Source organism: Pygoscelis adeliae, unplaced genomic scaffold (genome assembly GCF_000699105.1).
Source record: "Pygoscelis adeliae isolate BGI_AS28 unplaced genomic scaffold, ASM69910v1 Scaffold71, whole genome shotgun sequence".
NCBI classification, from domain to species: Eukaryota; Metazoa; Chordata; class Aves; order Sphenisciformes; family Spheniscidae; genus Pygoscelis; species Pygoscelis adeliae.
In genome coordinates, this window is record NW_008824356.1 from 13,264,289 (window position 1) to 13,284,089 (window position 19,801).

Below are 19,801 nucleotides of genomic sequence, written 5' to 3' on the forward strand. Positions count from 1 at the left end.
CACATCCCCAATCATAGCTTCTTTCGGGGATCCTTGACCATTCAACACCAATTCAGTGACAGAGTGAAGGTACAGTCGTACTGTCTCTGGCCTCACCAGGAGGATGGAAGACTGTACTGACCTCTCCAACTTAACAGCATCAACCTCCCATCTGAACACCACAGCTGTCAAAAGGCCACTCAACGTCAGCGGGTTTAAAATAAGCCTTACTGAGGTAAGCACACTTTAAAATTGAATTTCCAAGATTTCAGCCACTAAAGTGTACATCTGAAACACAAGAGAAAGGACTAGCCTTCGTCTGAAAACTCATAAGCATAATGTAAGGGCTCCGGCATGCACGTACTTCCAGAAGCAATGCTAATGAACAGTCATACACGTGACTGAACAATGCTTCTGAACCCTTTTAGGTGGGCAGCCCACATACAGTATCTTTATACATGTAATTTAAAGTTGCTTACAAGTGGAGTCTCAAAATCAACGTTATTCAACCCAAATCATCCCCAGTCTATATTACAGACGCACATTTTGTGAGCATAATTCCACTCTGAACCGACTTACTTCCAGGTCTCAACCTAAACCACAAACAGTTGTTCATATGGAGCCATCTCAGAGAAGTTCTGAGACAGACAGATACCTTGCATCTCTGGGAGATGCAAGAGTGCGCAGCGAGGCTACCGGCATAGGTCTGAAATCACTGTCAATCAGTAGCTATTTCAATCATTTGCCAGTAGCACGCTACCTGCTTTTTTTTTTTAAATATTATCCACTGGCTTATGTATTATTTTTACATTGTTCATAAACCCAATTGGCATAGAGAAGGCTACATCTCCCTCCTCCCTTTTTCAGATTGCCTTTTTTCCCAGCAGTCTGCAGGGTTTCATTTCAGCTTTGAATAGTTACATTAATTTCAATTTATATAAAAAACCCGCAAGGTTTACATGCTCCAATGAATGTGATTGCAGCTAGAGCATTATTAAATCAAGATACAAGCTCACCAGATAGCCAGCCACCTATGAAAATACAGTAAGTTATGCCTCCCTCACATTAATAACAGACTTTAAATTATGGCTATGGTTGAAGGCAGGCATTACAAATCCTTCCACAGAAGGTTTTGCTCTATCTGCAGCATGCCCACATGCCCTGCCTCTTTTCTGGACTGAACTATAAGCTGCATATACCTTCATTTCTTCTAGACTCCAAAAAGAGAAAGCAGTAGGAGCAGGTGGAGAACACACACAAGGACAACTTATCTTGAAAAACTTCAGTTGTTGGTAACTTCTCTTCTTTGAATGCTTGCCTGGTTTTACACTTACGCTGCAGGTGAGCCCAAGCAGTAACCCATCTGGTCTCCTACTTTCACAGCTTACCTGGAATGGGTCTCAATATCCTCAAGGCAGGGGAACTGCAGTACTAGCACAGACAGCATTGCTTCAGGATGACTTGGCAGCTGTAAAATGGTTGATAAAGGTAAGGCTGAACTTCTGTGCCCCCTCTACAGATGCTAGGAAACAATTTAGCAAGGCAACCAACGTAACTTGTGCTGGCTTGAAAGGTAGCTAATTCCCTAATAGAGCCACAGCAGCAATATAAGAACAGACTCTTATCTTTAATTAGCTAATTAAACAGTTTCTGAAATTTGCAGAGATCTAAAAACACAGCCCAAACTGATGTGAACAGTTTCATCCTTGGTATGTTAAAAGGACTGGGCCTACTTGACACTTAATTCCATGAGAACACGACTTATCTGGTGGGCTACGAGAGATGGATGAACAGCCTGGTCTCATTTACCAAGTAGATACATTACAGACAGGTACGTTTTAGAGGCAACTTATTGTTAGATACACAAGCTTTCAGATCCTTCTGCCCTCATGACATAGGAGATCTGTTTTTTGGTGACGTGCACTGTTACCTGAAAACAGCCACCCTCTGTATACAGTGGAAGAAAATCTGGAAATATTCCAGATTACCTGGAATTACTTCCATTAGCGTAAGGGTGTGCTTCCTTGGAGGACCAGGTACTCTATATACTTTTGTCTAGCCTCCACAGCGAACCTAGGCTCAAAGCTGGGAAGTGCACATCATAGTAACCAGCATCAAGTCTTTCAACCACTGAAGGAACACAGGGGCCTGTACTGATGACTCAAGCACGTTGTGTCTTGCCAGCATGATACAAGGATTTACCCTGTAAACCACACTCAAGGATACAGTTACAATGCAATTAAGACAACCGAGCCATGTTTAATACAATATACATGCAGCTCTCTTGGGATGCAGACAAACGGTATTAAAACTAAGAATAATGATAAAAAAACACACCAGCCCAGAGGAAGATCTAGAATGGAACACTGTTTCGTAACATTTTCTCCATCTCTTAACCCATACCCACTTTTTTTGTTGGTTTTTTTTTTTTTTTTTTTTAGATCCATCATTTCTCACAATCCCACCGTTTCCTTTTTTTCCTGAAATATATTTCAGGATTTCCATGAATACAAAAGTGAAAGTCACTGGGCAAGAGCATACCCACCACTGTCCCCAACTCACCTACTTCCTGACTACTTCCAACTTCCATCAATGTATCATCTATGTGTAGACATGTCCTGTCAGGCCACAAGCATGAGATCTCTGGGAAGACAACTAACCATCTAACTACAAGTTAGACAGCATTAAAAGATGCGCAGCTTAATATTTTACCAGTCCTTTAGAGCTTCATAAAAAAAGTTCAAAATATTCCTACTTCCATTATTATTTTGACTGAACCCAGTATTTCTTCTGTTAAATGTAATGCTTCAAATACTGAAATTCCAAAATGCAAGATTCCTACAAGTATTATGAAAATATCTGAAAGTTTAGAAGACTGCAGCATCAAATATCAAGAGATCAAGCGCTCAACAGCTGAAAGAACACACACACACACACAAAAAAAAAAATCAACAAAAAATGTTCCTTCAACAAACTCAGAAGAATGACTTCCTGAGATACAGCCTGGAGGACATGAAGACAACTATACAGATAAATTTTGAGAGCTTTATGCTCAAGGAAAGTCTGACAGATTGGGAAGGATTTAAATTCAGGCTAATTAAGAAAACCTGCAAAATTACAGATTTCCTTGTCACGATGTCTGCTCTGACACCAAAGTTGCAAAAATCAGGTTTCAGACAGGTCGTTGAGACAGCATGGGGACTCTCGTACTGCAGAAGATTGCATCCAGTCTTGTGATGACCAAGTGCTCAACTTCTGCACTCTCTGTAACATTTATTGCCGAGAACTGCCCTGTAACAGACATTTCAAACATTGTAAAAACTCAACTTTGGAAAGTGATTTCAAATGAACTTTTTGAGGAAGAGAGATGGCTAATTATTTTTCCCTAATGCACACTCTTATTTAAATGAAATTACTAATATGCATTAATAAAGTCCAAGCACAAAAACTTTGACATTTGTAGTTAGCATAGAATCTGCCATGCAACCCACAATTTTCAGAAACAAAGTGCTAATCTACACTTGGGTGTGATCACGTATGATCCAGCCTCAGATTTTCATTTCTCTCATTTCTATTGGTATGTGATACATTAACGTGTAACATCATGAATGTTGCAACATTGGTGCTTTGAACGTCCAAAAGGAAATCAACTCTTGAAAATGTATGTAAGAAGGGGTCTCTTGTTTGCAAAGGAACTGAATAAACTCCCCTTCACAGGAAGCTGTGCAATCAAAGTCATCTTCTGTAAAAGCAATAAGGAAGCAGGATATAACATTTTAAATTAATACCTAATATTATTTAGATTTTTGGAAAAAGGGAAAAGAATGTAGTCATCGAGTTAGACCCACAGTTTAATTGCCGTTTTTCAATCGAGTATTAGAATAAATTTCAAAAGATGGTATCCTCGTAAAGAGTTTATTCTACAACCATCTTTATTTCACTAAAACTGGTATTCCAAAGGGAATCAGAGGTTTTAAAAAAATACCACTAATGCCGTTTTCCTTCAGCTTTAATTATTTCTTTTTTATTTTTGTAAGTCAAATGAGTCAATATATTGGTACTCCTAAATCATCCATCTTGCATTTTGATGAGTTAGTCTACCATCATTGTTCTCAGTTATGAAATTTCAAAGTCTCTTTGGAATACTAATTTCATATTTATAGGTTTCAAGTTTTTTATTCCATCCTATTTCCCTGAATTTTTTCTCAAGACAGTTGCTGATGTAAAATTTAATATAAAATATTTAGTCACAAAATAGTATTGCTTTTATGCACATTGTGGTAGGATTTTTTTTTTCCCCCAATAAAAACTATACCATCTTCCATAAAATCCTAAACATATTAAGAACTGTGATGCAGAACAAAATTACACAGGGTGAAACAGGTACCAGCACAACAGTGAGATTATATTACATCAAAAAATTTTAATGGTCCCAAATATATACTCAACAACTAAGCATACACTCAGAGGGGCAAAAAAAAAAAAAAAAAGACACAAAAGTGACCACATCTAGAATTCCACTCAATCTTTAATCAAGAAGGGACAAACAAATCCCCCACCTCCAAAAAAAATTCTGCAGTTTAAAGGGCAAAGGGAACAGATTAAAAAAAAAAGAGGAAACTTTATATTCGGCCCTCTCCCGTAGAGGTTTTTAAAACCTGTTGTAGCTTGACTAAAATGTTCAGAATGTACGATTTCAAAGGCAGGTCTCTTTTATACAAAGAAACTGCTGGCATTCTTAACTAGTGAAGAATTATGGCAAAACCCGCCTTTTCTTCAGAAGTCTCATACATGGTCCAAGAAAGCATATTCTGATTGTAGCAACTGACCAGCCAATCCAGAGTTCCACTAACAAAACTCCTGCCCTGTTGGCTTTTTTTGTTTTTGTTTGTTTTTTTTGTTTTTGTTTTCCATTTCCTTCCCTGAGAAAAGGGCAACGTGTGGTCCAAGCTGGAGAGCTCAAAGGCATAAGTCTTTCCCCTAAATGAAGTATTTCCCCTTCTTCTGCTCCTTTGAATTGGCACTTGATAGGCAGAAATCCATTTGTATAGGTTGATCTGTGTCACACACAGTAATTCACAAAAGATTGCTGCTTTGCTGTGGGTTTTTGTTTTTGGAAAAAATATCCTTTCCCCAACTGGTAATGTTCTTCAGTGGTTGCCATTATGATGACTCAAGCTTTGCTTTCTTTGACAAAGGTAAAGTTTCCTCTTTATCTTCATCTTCATCATCCTCTTCATCATCATCAGGATAATCTACAAGCCCAACGAGGCCTCCCTACAAAGACAGGCACAATTACTATAATTAAGAAAATGTTTGCATATTGATACTTCGCGTTTATATTGGGAAATGATGTTTGCACAAAATATTGCCATAAGCATACTGATTCATGAAGTTTTGAATAAGATGAAGCAGAACAAAAATAAATCCTTCAGTATGAATGAAAATGACATTGTCTAAAAAATGTTTAAATTAATAAACCCAAAATGGGGTTTTACCTATCTAACTGGATAGAAACTTCTCCAGTTGAAATTTAAGAAAATCCAAAAATCTACTCAGTTTTGCTAAGTGCCACAGCAGCTCCATCTGTAAAGATGTAATTTTTTTTTTTTTAACCGAGCATAGCTGACTGCATCAATGAGCAAGCTGGAAGCACTTCAGAAACAAATACAGAATATCCTTCAATTTGAATTTTTGAATTACGATACTTTTAGAACACAGTCTATCTTCAAAAAAGCTAGTTTAAATGTGTAGTAACTTAAAGAATTTTTTGTATAATATAATTGAATGAGGTGTACAGGTTACAAAATTTAAACAACTTGGCAGCTGAAAATGAAAGCATATCTAGTAATATTAAAAACTCCCTCGTATTGCAAATAACCACAGATTTTAAGATTATGCAGCTCTGGACCCATGAAGAAGCGGCATGAACTTCTAAAACTTCCTCTAACTACAGTATGTCACAACTTCTGAAGCTTAACCAGCATTTGACTACAATGGCAGCTACTGGTACTTCAGTCAAAGACCGTATTACTTATTCAGGTGTCTAATGATAGACATCCAAAACAGAAAATTTCAACCAACTGTATATCAAAATACAACTCCATAAACAATTACACACATTCTGTACAGCCACATACAACATAACACTGAGTATACTACACGTAAAACAACCGGATCAGATAATTAATGAAAACCCCAATTTCAACACTGTTTCTAGTTTGCAACTGTGGCACATTATTATAAACGATGTACATTTTACTGAAAGAAGGTAGCTTATGCCTGAATCCATGAATGGTTTTTCAGTGCACTGCATATTCAGTGTAACCTGAACATTTTTCTTTCGCCACCACAACTTGAAATTTTGGAGCCAATACTGTATGCAATATGCTCCATACGTAAAGACTCCATTTCAGATTCAAGGAATTATACTGTCTGGGAGAGAACAAGCCTCTGGCAGAAATACAGAATAGACTGAACTAAATTCCAAGCCAATTCTATCCCTTTTAAAAAGTGCTTGACTAACTACTGTATTTTTTTCATAAATGAAGTAAATCTGCTTCCCCTTCCTCCACAGAAGGATTTAGAGGAAGTGTCGCTTAGTTCTTCCATCAGCCAAACTCTTCTCATTCAGATGTTTTCAACAGAAGGTAATCCAAACACAAACTCTTAAGCCATGTTCGACTGTAAGACAGAAAAAAAACTAAAACCCCATTTGCCTTTACCAGAAGTTAGGTGAACAAGCAGTATGGTGGCATGAAAAAATAAGGATGAATTAGAGTTATTCCAAGGCTACCTGAGAACTGAGATAGATACTGACCTTTCAGAAATGGAAACACTTGTTATGAAAGTAAATTCTCGTTATCTGAACTACGCTGTACCAACACTACCTTATCTGTCCCCCACTGCTGAGAAAACACTAGTCACTATTTCCCTGACTTAGTTTAAGTAGAGTTTTAGCCAAAAGTCTGATAAAATCCAACCGCGTCCTAAAATGTATTTAAAAATGCTGGGTTTGGATATTCACTGCAAGTTATACTGACTCTTTTAAACAGGCTTTCTTCTTCTATTTCAATATATTCCAACCCAAAACTATACGTTATTTCAAAAGGTAAAAAAGTCATGCTAGGATATTAAAAATTGTTTACATTTTGGCTTACAGCAACGAGCCCTCCATAATACAATTTCTTTCATATGTGCCAGTTACCATTTTTAATATTGTTCAGAATGATGTAACAGTAGAAATTCTCAATGGGGGTGGTGGGACATCGTGGACTCTGGCAAAATTTGGCAATGTTTCCAAAGTATTTCTATATTTCTACCTGCCAAATACCCCTGTGCAATTTAACAAAAGTAAAGCGTTGTCTGTATTTCACAGTAAAGATTGCTGCAAACAGCAGCTAGTTGTATGCTTCATACTTTAAGAGTTTGGGCATTAAAACAGCTTTTATTTCTTCTTTTTATATACATGTCAGATCTCCTTAAAAATACTAAAGGCCAGACAAAAAGTACACACAAACCAGACAGTCCATTACTGCTTAACGTGCCAGAATTCACACAAACTTGAGAGAGATGCTAAAGCGAATTCCTAGTCTGTAACAATGAAGTCAACCTATGTCCATTCAAAATTACCTTAGTTGTAATAGCTGCCATCTGAGATATGCTTTTAGAAACTGATCCTGGAGATCCAGGGGACCCTGGGGATCCGGGAGACCCTGGGGATCCAGGCAGATTACTCGCAGATGACTGGCTGGTAAGGTTAGATTTTGTACCACTGGAAAAGGAAAGCTTGAAACTTGGGCTCTGACGACCTGAAAGGTTAGTTTTCAGAAGAACTTCCTTTTCTTCACTCTCTTTTACTGGAGAGAAAAAAATAAACACAAAAAAAAGCAAAAGTAAAGCAACATTATTGAGTGAAACATTTAATTACAAATCACTTTACTGTGTGGGAAAAGGCTTAATACTTTATGTGCAACTTGGTAAAGGTAAGACATCATAGACTTTTTCCCCCCATACTACTATACCAGCTACTGGCTGTTGTCATTGGCCAGGAATGAACACTTTTATTCTACCAATGATATCACCTGAACATTTACATCAAAAATTTTGAATTATAAACCTGAATAAAACACAGGAAAACGAGACTATCAGCTAAGATTGTCATTCAAACGCTTGAAGAAATCACCAACAATATTTTGTATCACTCCGCTTTTAAAAACAACAACATTTGTTTTGAAGAGGTGGTCCACCAACTTGGTGCCACAATTTCAAAATCCAAGAACTTTAGAATAAATACACGCAAACTCTTCATTGCAGTAGACTAAAGAATACAAGTTATGGCTTCTGCATAAGCCATATGGCATTCTTCTCATCACTTACATTTTTTCCTTTCCATGAATTTACTGATAGGGTCCATAATATCTTCGTCATTTTTAGTTTTGTCAGAAGGGGGCACCACTGCCTCTCCATCTTCCATATCGTCTTCATCAGTATTAAACCACATTTCCTCCTCATCCTCCAGGGTTCTTGCATCCCTTCTGTATCTATGGTTTCTCAAAATGGAACGCATGCTGCAGAACAGTAAGTTTTAAAACTTTTGATTCAAAAAACAACTCATATTAATAATAAAACTTTTACTTGACATTTACAATGACAGCTTACAGATACAAATATTGTAGAGCAATAAAAATACCAGCAAATCATTCTGTAATGTGAATCTTTGTATTTTCAATGCAAGTATCATTAAAAACTTTTCTTTATAAAGAATCAAATAAAGTACAATGCTGGTAATAGCACAGACTACTATATCTGTCCAAAATTCTATAGCTTACAAACACCACTATTAAAAGTAATTTTAAGAAATGTCACTAAAGTGTTGCATTCAGACTTGGTTTAACAGTTTGCACTGGTAAATAAAGAGTTGTAAAACAAAGAGTTTAGAAACTATAAACTTTTTTTCTGAAAATACTTTGTAACTCGTCAGTATTTGGGGTTCAATGTGTTAAAGACAAGAAAAACCAACCCAAAATCTAACTCAAATATGACTCCAGTTTAAAACAGATATATTAGAAAGACAGCTGTCTCTTTCTGCCACATCCACCTGTTACAATTTTTGGTCACTATCAGTATTTTCCATTCTTCAGAGCCTTGGATACAGAGTGCTACTTCTCCCTCCCCATTTGATCTATTATTAGTGTTGGTCTATCTCAGCTCCACCTTCCTTTTCTGTTTTCTCACAGAAGCAGTATTATGGCCTTGGAGGAGAGGGACAGTGATGTGCACCCTGAAGAACAGGGGGAGGAGAAGTGGAAGAGAGGTTGAAAACCTTCTTTTCATTGCTAGATGTTGATTCTAACAGTCAATTTCCAACAAAAGCATGAAACCCTTGACAAATTTCCTGTAGCACTTGTTCAAAATTTACTGGCCACAATGTAAGCCTGAAATTTAACGTTTTTCATAAAGCTTCTGTTACTGGAATCAAAATGTTAATAATACAATCTGAGCTTATTCTATTTAGAGAAAAGAAACTTGCATTACTGACTGCAGGAAAAAGCCAGAAGGGAAAAATTACGAAATTACAAGGTATTAAGATGGAACGCTAAGTGTACTTTTAAAAATAAATCTAATCCTGAATAATTTGCTTGCCAACACTGTCATCTGGATCTATACATACTGCATCATTTTACACTGCATTTAAATTCAAGTTCTGCTAATAGTGCAAAACTATTACTTAAGTGGCACTCTTCTGAATACTTTTGTGGCCCATGTCAACAAAATTTTTGGCCTCCTTCCTTACTGAACTATTCTTTGCTAAAATGTGTAAACAGATTCTTGTTATTTTTGCATTTTATTATTTCTGGGTTTTCACTTAAGAAATTATATGGACTGTGACAGGGCTTGTGCAGCCATTATAAAAGATGTAGGAAGAAGGTAAAAACTGGGCTAGTTGAGCTACAAACCTCTTGAAGCTGTAATTTTCTGTTGGATAAGCTCATGCAGCACAGCCATACACAATCACTTAGCTCAACTTAAGCCAAGAAGAGACTAATGTTTTACTTCCTATACTGGATAGAAATTACTGAAGGAAGCGGCTGGGTGTTTTTTCCAACACATGCATTAATGTAAGAATAGCAGGCTTGAATTTCACAGCTGTTTAAGTGATAAGCTTAGCTGACACAAGCCAAAATAACAACATCTCACCTGTAAAACATTAGTACTCAAAACTGCAGATCCCACACATACTCTTGAAAGTGCTTCAACATTTTACAACAAATCTACTATTATACTCTCATTTTAATTGCACAAGTCTCAAATTTAAATACTGGTTAAGAAATCTTGTAGCAGGAAATAATATAACTTAAAAGTCTGAAATTTCAAGATGTCCTAGCATGACTAATCAGGATTAATTTTTTAATGTGTTTTCAAACTAGTTCAAGACAACAGAACAAGAACAGATCTTGGTAACCATTCTTAAGAGTAACTCATCTATTCACACAAGCAGTCCATTTTGTTTTAATGCAACTACACGTAAAAGTAATACCATTTGCCAAAAATAAATGGAGTAAGAAGTTCTAAACTTCCTATTGTTATACACCCTAACCTTTTAACCTTGGGTAACTGTCCTGAGGAAGGGAACTTCTGCTTTGGCAAACAGAAGGAGTGATTCAAGTGTTACATCAGATTGTTTTTTACTCCATCAGCAAATCTAACAGTGACAAAAAAGCATCCTCTGAAAATTTCTTGGTATATTCTTTCTCAATCATTTTGGTAGAGCTTAAATATCTATTCCCACAACTAACTAAAATAAAAGGAAATCTGATGTGAATTTTTGAAGGAAAATTCCACAGAATGATAATTCACAACTGAACAATCTTTCAAATCAAACAGTGGGAATCTGTTATTTAAGCAACTGAACTTCAGATACTTGACAGGCTTCGCGCCTCATTACAATAGTATACCTAAGTTTAGGATATGACAACTTCGCATTATTACCGGGGGTCTAGCAACTAATATGTTAGCTGAAAGCTGATCAAGAGTTTGAAGCAACACATCTGGAAATCACACTATTAATCAAGTAAATTCAACAATGCCTGAGATGCAAGCAGGAGTCTAAATTATTTACTCTTCCCACTATCACACCCACCAATATTTCCAAAACAGAATTAAAGCACTGGTATACTAATAAGAGCATTTAGTGCATTTTACCTGTCAAGTTTTGGATTATCTTGTCTTTCCCTTTGTTGCTCAAATCGTAGTTTCAGTCCTTTGAATGTCTGCACATAATCTACATCTTCCAGTGCTTTCCAGTAATTTTCAATTACATGAGCCGTTAACGATTTTATATCTTCCTATATGAACGAACAAACATAAAGTGACTTATTTTCATTCAAATGAATTTATTTAATACAATATAAAAAGTAACTGAAATGAGAGATTATTTTTAAACATTCCGTAGAAAGCGTCATATTAATTAGCTTATGTAAAAATTAGTATTATGCATATAAGTGTAGTTAAAAATCTAGAGCTTCAAATATTTGATTAGCAAAACAGGCATAATAGCAGCAATTTTCTAGCAATATCTCATTCAAAACACATGAATAGAACCTAAAACCCTGGTATAAAAAATTATACCAAAACCAATTCTAAAAGGTCTTTCCTACTGTAACTTATAAATATTTTTATATTGATAGATTAACTGATACCTGTTGAAATCAGTCAATTAAATAATATGTTTAGAAGATACAGACTTATCATTCATACTGTTTCTTTCCTTGCTGCAAGTAAATTACTTATGTAAAAATAGTTATTCAATGCATATTTTTCATCAGAAACTAACAACAAGTTTTTCCTTTGTGGCCACATAGTGCCGGTCAAGGTCCTTTACAAAAACCTCCCAACTGTTCTGCTACTTCAGCTTAGTGCTGTGGCTGCCCAAAGCCACTCCAGACAGCTGAGACTAGCACAGGTCTGCATACTGCAGCAGGAAAATTGCTCCTGTGCATTGTTTGGCTTTCTTAGCCCTGCTCAGCCTCTGGAATACACTGCAGAATAAACACCTGAATTGCCATCTACTAAGGACAAGCAAAGCAACATAAATCTTAATACTCTGCTTATTTTCTTCTTTTGGTTATATGCTCAAAGGTCACCTCTTATGAATGGTAATACATCAGTAATAACAGAAGCACACGTGTTTATTTGAGCTCTTTAAGAATAAACCTGAATGAAATAAAATTGCCAAAAATTATTTCCAGATACCAAGAAGTATTCTGGAAATGCAACTTGGGTATCTATGTGAAAAGGAGGATAAGAAAATAAAAGATTATTTATTTCCTCATAGCATGAGCTGCAGAATCAGCACACAATCCCATGGAGTACTGAAAGACCACAGCACAAAAGTCAGGGCCACCTGTATGGATTAACTTTGTTCACAGCTTCAAAACCATTTCTAAATCAACTCTTCCATGATGATCAAGTCACCTCCATCTTGAATTACCTTGAGTGCCAACTCAAAGAGGAAGGAGGTCATCAGCACAGAAGATTTCAAGAGGTGACAAAGCCTGCTTTTTTCCTCACCCACTTACTCCTCCATGACTGTCTGCACCCTAGCTTGGCCCCACTTAACACATTTACAGTCTGTACAGCATCTTGTCAGAATATAGATGCAGACAACAGTGAGGAAACAAGTACTGTGCAGACAGCCAAACTGGCGTGACTATTTTAAGAGACTCCCCATGGAAGGGACTTTGAAGCACTCCATTAATATAATCAAGAAAGACCGATAACTCTTCTGTATGTTTCTATATTCTGTTGAATTGACATCACAGAGCACGACCAAATTTGATGTTTTTGTAGCAATAGTTTCAGATGACATTCCTGTCGTAACAGGCCCATCCAATCTGCACGATGAAAATTGATTAGGGCTGCCTTTGCCAATCTGGGTACTGCGAGTACACTGAGTATCAAGTGAATTTCATTTTCAAGTCATGGTACTGTTTGAACATAAGAAAGAACATGTACGAATACATAGCTGATACAAAAGGAAGTTCATTTAAATACAGTATCATATGGTCACATCACTATGATAGCATAATTTAGGGTGCAAGCAAAAAGAAAAGTCTTCTTGAACTACAAGATTAAACAATACAGTAATTATCTTCAGCATATAACAGCACTCACCACTCTGATAAATTCAAACATCTCTATTATGGCAGAGTTCATCAGATTATAACGGGAACCATTATTTAGAAATGCTTTGACCACAGGTTCAAACAAAAAACTTTTCATTATGTAACGGTTATAGAATTCATCCTTTAGTCCAATTATCTTCCTCTTGAAACGAAGGGCACCTGAAACAGAAGTGTTGTCACAAGAATTTTTAAATTTAAATGAAAAAAATCCAGAAATTACTCAGCATTAGTTAGGGCAATTTGCAATCTCAGCTTTTATACAGCATTACATTATTAGGACCAGGTAATACATTCAGCTATTCACTACTTCTCAACAGTCTTGACTATACCACTGAAGATTACTTATCTATTTTATCATAAAGAAATCCTCCATCATAATTGTACAAGTGAAACCACCTCTGTTCACTGAAGAAATAGTATAATACCATTTAACTGTATTACTACTAACATAAAGGTGTATTTTTGATTTTTTAAATTGCTTATGATAAGGGTAAAATATTTTCTCAGTAGAACTGGGAAATTTACTTATCATTCCTATTATTCAAATGTAAATTTGATTACATTTAATTAAATCCTATTTGATTAGGATGCAAACGATCTCATTTTAAAATTGGTAAATGACATTTTCTTCACACACATAGTAAAGCAAAGACTTAATTTACATCCATTTTAAAGCTCTTTCTAAAACTCCAAAGCGTACACAAGCATGTGAATGTCCATGCATAAACAGAGAGTATGATCTCACTATAAGGCAGCACATTTGGTTAGCAACTAGATGTACATGAAAAAAGATTATTCAAGGATTATTCAAGGGTTCTAAAACCACACTCAGGTGACTCAGTTACAAATTCAAAAGGTACTTCTTATTGTATGGTACTGCTCAGTCAACATTAGGCTTTGTTCTACTCCACGTGCACAACAGAATCATGGAAAAAAATCTCTTACTTGCCTCCAGAATTAAGTCACACTGCTTTGCTATTACTGTACTAAGCATGGTCAAGAAACTATCAGAGTTTGAAGAGCAGCACACTGAACTTCTGTGCTGTTTAAAGCAGTCAGATAACCGTATGTCCAATTAAATACCTCTGATAATTTCTACTAAAAAAAAAAAGTATCAAAACTTACAACGGTTCTCTTAGGATATTCAATATTGAGATACCATCTTTTCAATTCACCTCTACATTGATATTAAGAAAAATCCTTCTGCTTTTTAGAAAAAAGAGAGTGCAATGCACTGCAAAATTATTTACTAATACTAGCTGACATATCTATAAATCGGTATGAGAAACACAGAGTGTAATAGTAGAGTTTGTGTATTCAGTCATAAGTTGTCATGATCTGTGAACAGTTTTCTTCCAGCAGAATGAAGATATGCAACACTTCACAATCACAAAATACTAGCTTATTCTTTAGCTTTCAAACTTACACAATGCCAAGAAAGCGTGCTTTGAGGCCATGAGAACAAGTACCCTTCGCAGGATATCTTTGTTAATGATGTAGTTCTTTATGTGGTAAGTATGATGTTCTACACAGAAAGTCAGCAATTCCAGTATTAATGCCAAGAGTTGGGCTGTCTGAAAATCATCTATAATAAAAACAAAACCAAAATAATTAAATATATCTAGGATATTGCCTTCAGAAGCTAACTTCAAATATCCAACTGCAGTCTGGTAAACATTTCCAAGGTCTGGTATATTCCCACAGATAGCTTAGAGAACGTGCTGGAGGGTATGTTTAGTCTTTAAAATAGAAATTGAACAAGCCTGTTATGGACTGAATATTTTCTATTTATACAGATATGGCAGGAAACTCTCTTAAACTATAGAAACCATTACATTTTGCCTGTCTTAAATCAGTGTTTGAAGGTTCAGAGAGTACAGAACTTAACACTAACATAAGCAGTCAGGCTTATTTAACCAAATCTCATTATGTCATCCACATGTCTATGTCATAAAATATTGCCCTATATACAGTACATTGACTAAGTTTGTACCAAAAACACCTTTTAACAAAAGTACTATGCAAGAAATCTCAGGCTCTTTTAATACTTCTAAGACATAATCATATCCGCATATACAGAAAAGTAACTCAAATCCTGCTTTTACGTAGACAAATAGATGAAATACACGTTAGATTTAATCTTTTTTAAAAGGTAATGCTACCTTTTTAAAAATATTGCCAGATTGCTGACCACTAAAGAACACAAGTATTTTAAATAGTAAAAAACTCACTTCCAATCTATCTGGAAGCCAGCTGAGATAAAACAGATTAATTTAACTAATCCCTTGGAAATCTATACAATAAATTCAAAAGTTCACAGAATGTTTATGTATCATTTATGTATCTCCTTTTACATCCATTTTGGATGTGTTATAATATTAAAAAACAAACAGTACTGCTGCTAGCAGCCAGCAAGAACAGTTCCTTCATCACTGATCTCTGCTTTCTTAGTCTGATGTAGAACCAATACCCCCAAATTCAGCACAGTACTGCGATACACACCTTCTCAGGGGCAATTTTGCATCCTCTCTAGTAATCCCTGACCTTAAAAAACATTTACGCATCTTTACAAGTCTATGTCACTGAACAGCCCCATGAGTTACTAAAAATTATACAAATATTTTAATTTTTGCTGAAGCAAAAGCTGCAGCAAGCACTTTTCACTTCTTAAATCAGATCTCTCTGCTGAATTTTATACTTCATATTTTATAAATTATTCAAATGACTAAATCATGAATCAATGTTTTACTTTGAACTACGTATCATAGTCTCAGATTCTCTTTAAGACAGAAAACGTCCTTTGACAGTTACTCTGTTTTAAACATTGACATTCAACAGCCTTGATGAGCCCAACATCCAGAGTGGCATTACCTTTGCTAGGCTTGTCCTCTGTAGTATTGGCCAATAAAGGGGCTGTCAGAACATGCATACAATGTTTGTAGAAGAAACCCAAGAACTCTGTCTTTTCTGTTTTCTAAAGAATAATAATAATAAAAAAAATTATATATGTAACATATCACCAAATACTCTACAAAAAACAACTGTAATTTCATTTGAAGGTATTTACTTACATTGGCAGTGGCAAGCATGTTTTCTGGATCAACTAAAGTACGAAGCAAACCCATGAGTAGCACTGCCCCTCCAAGTTCTGGATCTGTGTCACAAATCATGTGTTCTATAATGAGGTTAATGAGTAATATATCCTAACAGGAGGAGGGGGGGGAAAAAAAAAAAGGCAAAAAATCAATTCTAATGCTACTCCCTTGCCCGAAATCTGAAATTATCTTCTAAAAGGGCTACTGCCTGGTTAAAAATGACGTTCTACCAAAATTTTGTAAAATGTAAACAACTACCAAACAAAAACCCCCAAACTTAACAGAAACAAATTAACTTTACATGCCAGTGACACATTCTGGTCAGCGGTTCAACAGTAAGAAGGCAAGCAGTGAAGAAGAATCTTTCAAAGCAACTAAAAATGGTTCTGAAATTAACAATCTAATGTAGAATCTAGTCTGAACTGAAATGCCAAAAGACAAAAAGTACAGAGGCAGATACTTAACAGTCTCAAAATTCAACTGATTTCTGGAAGCGTTTTCAGAGTACAGAAGTTTTAATTTGTATTCCCCTTTAGAATACATACCAAGAGCTTTATTTCTGCAAACATACAACAGTAAATTTTATAATGCTATTGAAATAACCCCAACATGTATTTGCAGAAAATAAGAATAACACATAAAAGTAGAAAATAATATCTACATTTAGGAATCCCTACACTAAAGTTGCTTGGCTACTACTGTCCCCCATAAAAGAGGGCAGCCATCAGATTCAAGTGGCTGGAACCACCAGCGATATTCCCTGTCCCAGCTGCCCCTTTCTTCCAGTACAGAAGTAGCAGCACCAGCAGCTTCCTGTTCTCTGGCATGTTTTTAGCAGATACAAGAAAAAACATTAACTATCTCCTCCATGGAAAAGGCAGAACGATGTTTTTTATCCACTGAATACCACTTAGAAATACCTTCCTTACTACTAGTTGTGTGCTAGCATTCTGTATTAATCAGCTACAGAAGATCTCTGGGAAATGTAAACCTCTGTCAGAAAGGGTTCTTAAACACTTAGGACCATAATTCCATTTTCAATGTGTGTGATAGTAAACTGAACACAGGTTTCTTACAAGTAAATTAAAAACACATGTACATGCTAAGATCAAAACTGAAATTTGTATTTCACATTTTAAGGAGGCTATCATTCAAAAACATTTTGTTTTGCTTGTAGGACAGCTGATGTTAACTGAAATGGTGGTTTACGGTAACCTGTTTCACTTTACACACAGAGGAACAAGAATACGTAAACAGGCGAACACTCATATCGCCTGACTAGCAGAACTTTTAAAAACATGGTAGTTCAGTATCCTGTTATCATAATGACCATATTCCACACTTCTTCAGAACTAGGGCTCATGTCATGAATAGAGTTGTAAATACAAAACAGTAATTAAAAAAAAAAAATACACACATTTCTGGGGACCCTCTACTTACATCATCATTCTGCTGCGCTTCCTGCATGACAAACTCTCGTACCATGGATGGGTTGTATTCAACCAAATATGAGAATATATCAGTGGCTGCACTTCGTACTTGTGCATCATCCATACCCTGGAAAAGTCAAATAAAATCATTTATGTTTCCTTAAAAGAAAAGGCTTAAATGGAATGAAAAACAGAAAGCATATAGGTTTTAATTCCTACTTACAAGTCATACCTAACTATTACTAAAACGGTATTCTAAAACTGAATTGACTCTAACCTCTTCTTTGTACATTTGACAACTGTTGGGCATAATAAATTTTATGGTTTCCCTGCCCTTTGGTCTATTTCCCTATTTTCTTACTTAATTGTTCACCAAGAAGCATGTAGAGATAGGAAAGTGAATGAGAAAAGAAAAAAAAATATAAGAACGCCAGGGCACTTACCAATGTCATACTGTAACTGCTTTTAAAGTTTTACAAAAGTACGTTCAATGTTCTGAATCTCAAGCTAAGACAAGACAAATGAAGCAAACACTTCAGAAAACCATGTGACTGAAGTTTGGCATACTTACTTTTTAAAAAAACCTCTCTGGAGATAAACAAAATTGTTATCACAAATAAAATTGAGCTGACTTACCAATATTACTTCTAGTGCTGGCAGTATGCCCATATTTGACAAGGTTTTAAAAAATGCATCTCTGTTTTGAGGTTGCAGTGTTTGAGAAAATGCACAAAACTCTTTCAGAAAATTTACCTGAAATACAGGAATAATATACAGTTAGTAATAAAAAAAGATGCACGTATCACTTTTTAGTAACTGTCCCTTTCATGTATATTTTACAGATTTCTTACCAATTCCTGTCTTTTCTCCTCATCTGTGGCTTCATCTGTTAGCTGTGCAAACAAGTCTGTCAGAAATTTTTCATCTTCCTACAAAGGCAAAACAATACCATTTGTTTATTTAACAAAAGGCATCCAAGTATAATATAAAGTTCTTCTAAACCATGCCTCCTGCAATTAAGAGAACATACGCTTGTGTACTGTAATTAATCATACCAGTATCAACTGTCTAATTCAATTTTCAAACGAATTAATATGAATCTTGTTTTTGAGCTTTTATCATGTTCAACACCACCCCACCCCCCAACACTTCGTTCTCAGTTACAATGTATCTTGTATTGTCTTTTGGCTGTCCTTTTTCTATTTTCTACTGCCATTCTCATCATTTTGTTTATGACTTCTTCTCTAACTTCCTTCCCCCTTGTCACATGCCCGTCCCCCTAAACCACACTACAATACCCTTGTTTCAACTATTTACATATTTTGATAAACATGATCTCCCACTCAGCCCTACACACACATATATCTTTGGAATGTTATGAGATTTTTGCAGCAGAACTACAGCAAGGACACGACGAAGGGAGAGCTGCGTAATAGCAGGAACAAGGTAAGATTCTTTCCCCCCAGTGTTGTGAAAAGGGTGAATTCTAGAAACCAAACCAATTTCTGGCCTGTTCAGGACACTGGTTGAGAGAGTCCCTTGGGAGATGGTCCTGAAGGGCAAAGGGGTCCAGGAAGGCTGGACGATCTTCAAGAAGGAAGTCTTAAAGGCGCAGGAGCAGGCTGTCCCTGTACGCCGCAAGAAGAACGGGCGGGGCAGACGACCGGCCTGGCTGAACGGGGAGCTTTTGCTGGGACTCAGGAAAAAAAGGAGAGTTTACCACTTGTGGAAGAAGGGGCAGGCGACTCAAGAAGAGTACAGGGATCTCGTTAGGTCATGCAGAGAGGAAATGAGAAAGGCAAAAGCCCAGCTAGAACGCAACCTGGCCGCTGTCGTTAAAGACAACAAAAAAAGTTTTTACAAATACATTAATGACAAGAAGAGAGCCAGGGAGAATCTCCATCCTTTATTGGATGCGGGGGGGAACATTGTCACCGAGGATGAGGAAAAGGCTGAGGTACTTAATGCCTTCTTTGCCTCAGTCTTTAGCAATCAGACTAGTTACCCTCAGGGTACTCGGCGCCCTGAGCTGGAAAACAGGGATGGCGAGCAGGATGAACCCCCCATAATCCAAGAGGAAGCGGTCAACGACCTGCTACGTCATCTGGAT

At 36.3% G+C, this 19,801-nt stretch overlaps 1 protein-coding gene across 2 annotated transcripts in view; it reads right to left on the reverse strand.

Annotated features, from left to right (window-relative positions):
• Nucleotides 1–4,491: 4,491 nt before the first annotated feature.
• SMEK1 (SMEK homolog 1, suppressor of mek1 (Dictyostelium)) overlaps nt 4,492–19,801 on the reverse strand; it is a 47,807-nt gene continuing 32,497 nt past the window's right edge. The window contains exons 5-15 of one of the 2 annotated variants that reach the window (XM_009319446.1): nt 18,543–18,620; nt 18,328–18,444; nt 17,702–17,818; nt 16,238–16,369; nt 16,038–16,140; nt 14,593–14,751; nt 13,156–13,325; nt 11,185–11,327; nt 8,359–8,549; nt 7,612–7,838; nt 4,492–5,256 (exon numbers count right to left, since the gene is read on the reverse strand). In XM_009319446.1, coding sequence (XP_009317721.1) covers nt 5,143–5,256; nt 7,612–7,838; nt 8,359–8,549; nt 11,185–11,327; nt 13,156–13,325; nt 14,593–14,751; nt 16,038–16,140; nt 16,238–16,369; nt 17,702–17,818; nt 18,328–18,444; nt 18,543–18,620 — 1,551 coding nt within the window. In that variant the 3' untranslated portion in view covers nt 4,492–5,142. The remainder of the gene's footprint in view (nt 5,257–7,611; nt 7,839–8,358; nt 8,550–11,184; nt 11,328–13,155; nt 13,326–14,592; nt 14,752–16,037; nt 16,141–16,237; nt 16,370–17,701; nt 17,819–18,327; nt 18,445–18,542; nt 18,621–19,801) is intronic. The other variant, XM_009319447.1, reaches the window with a different exon arrangement.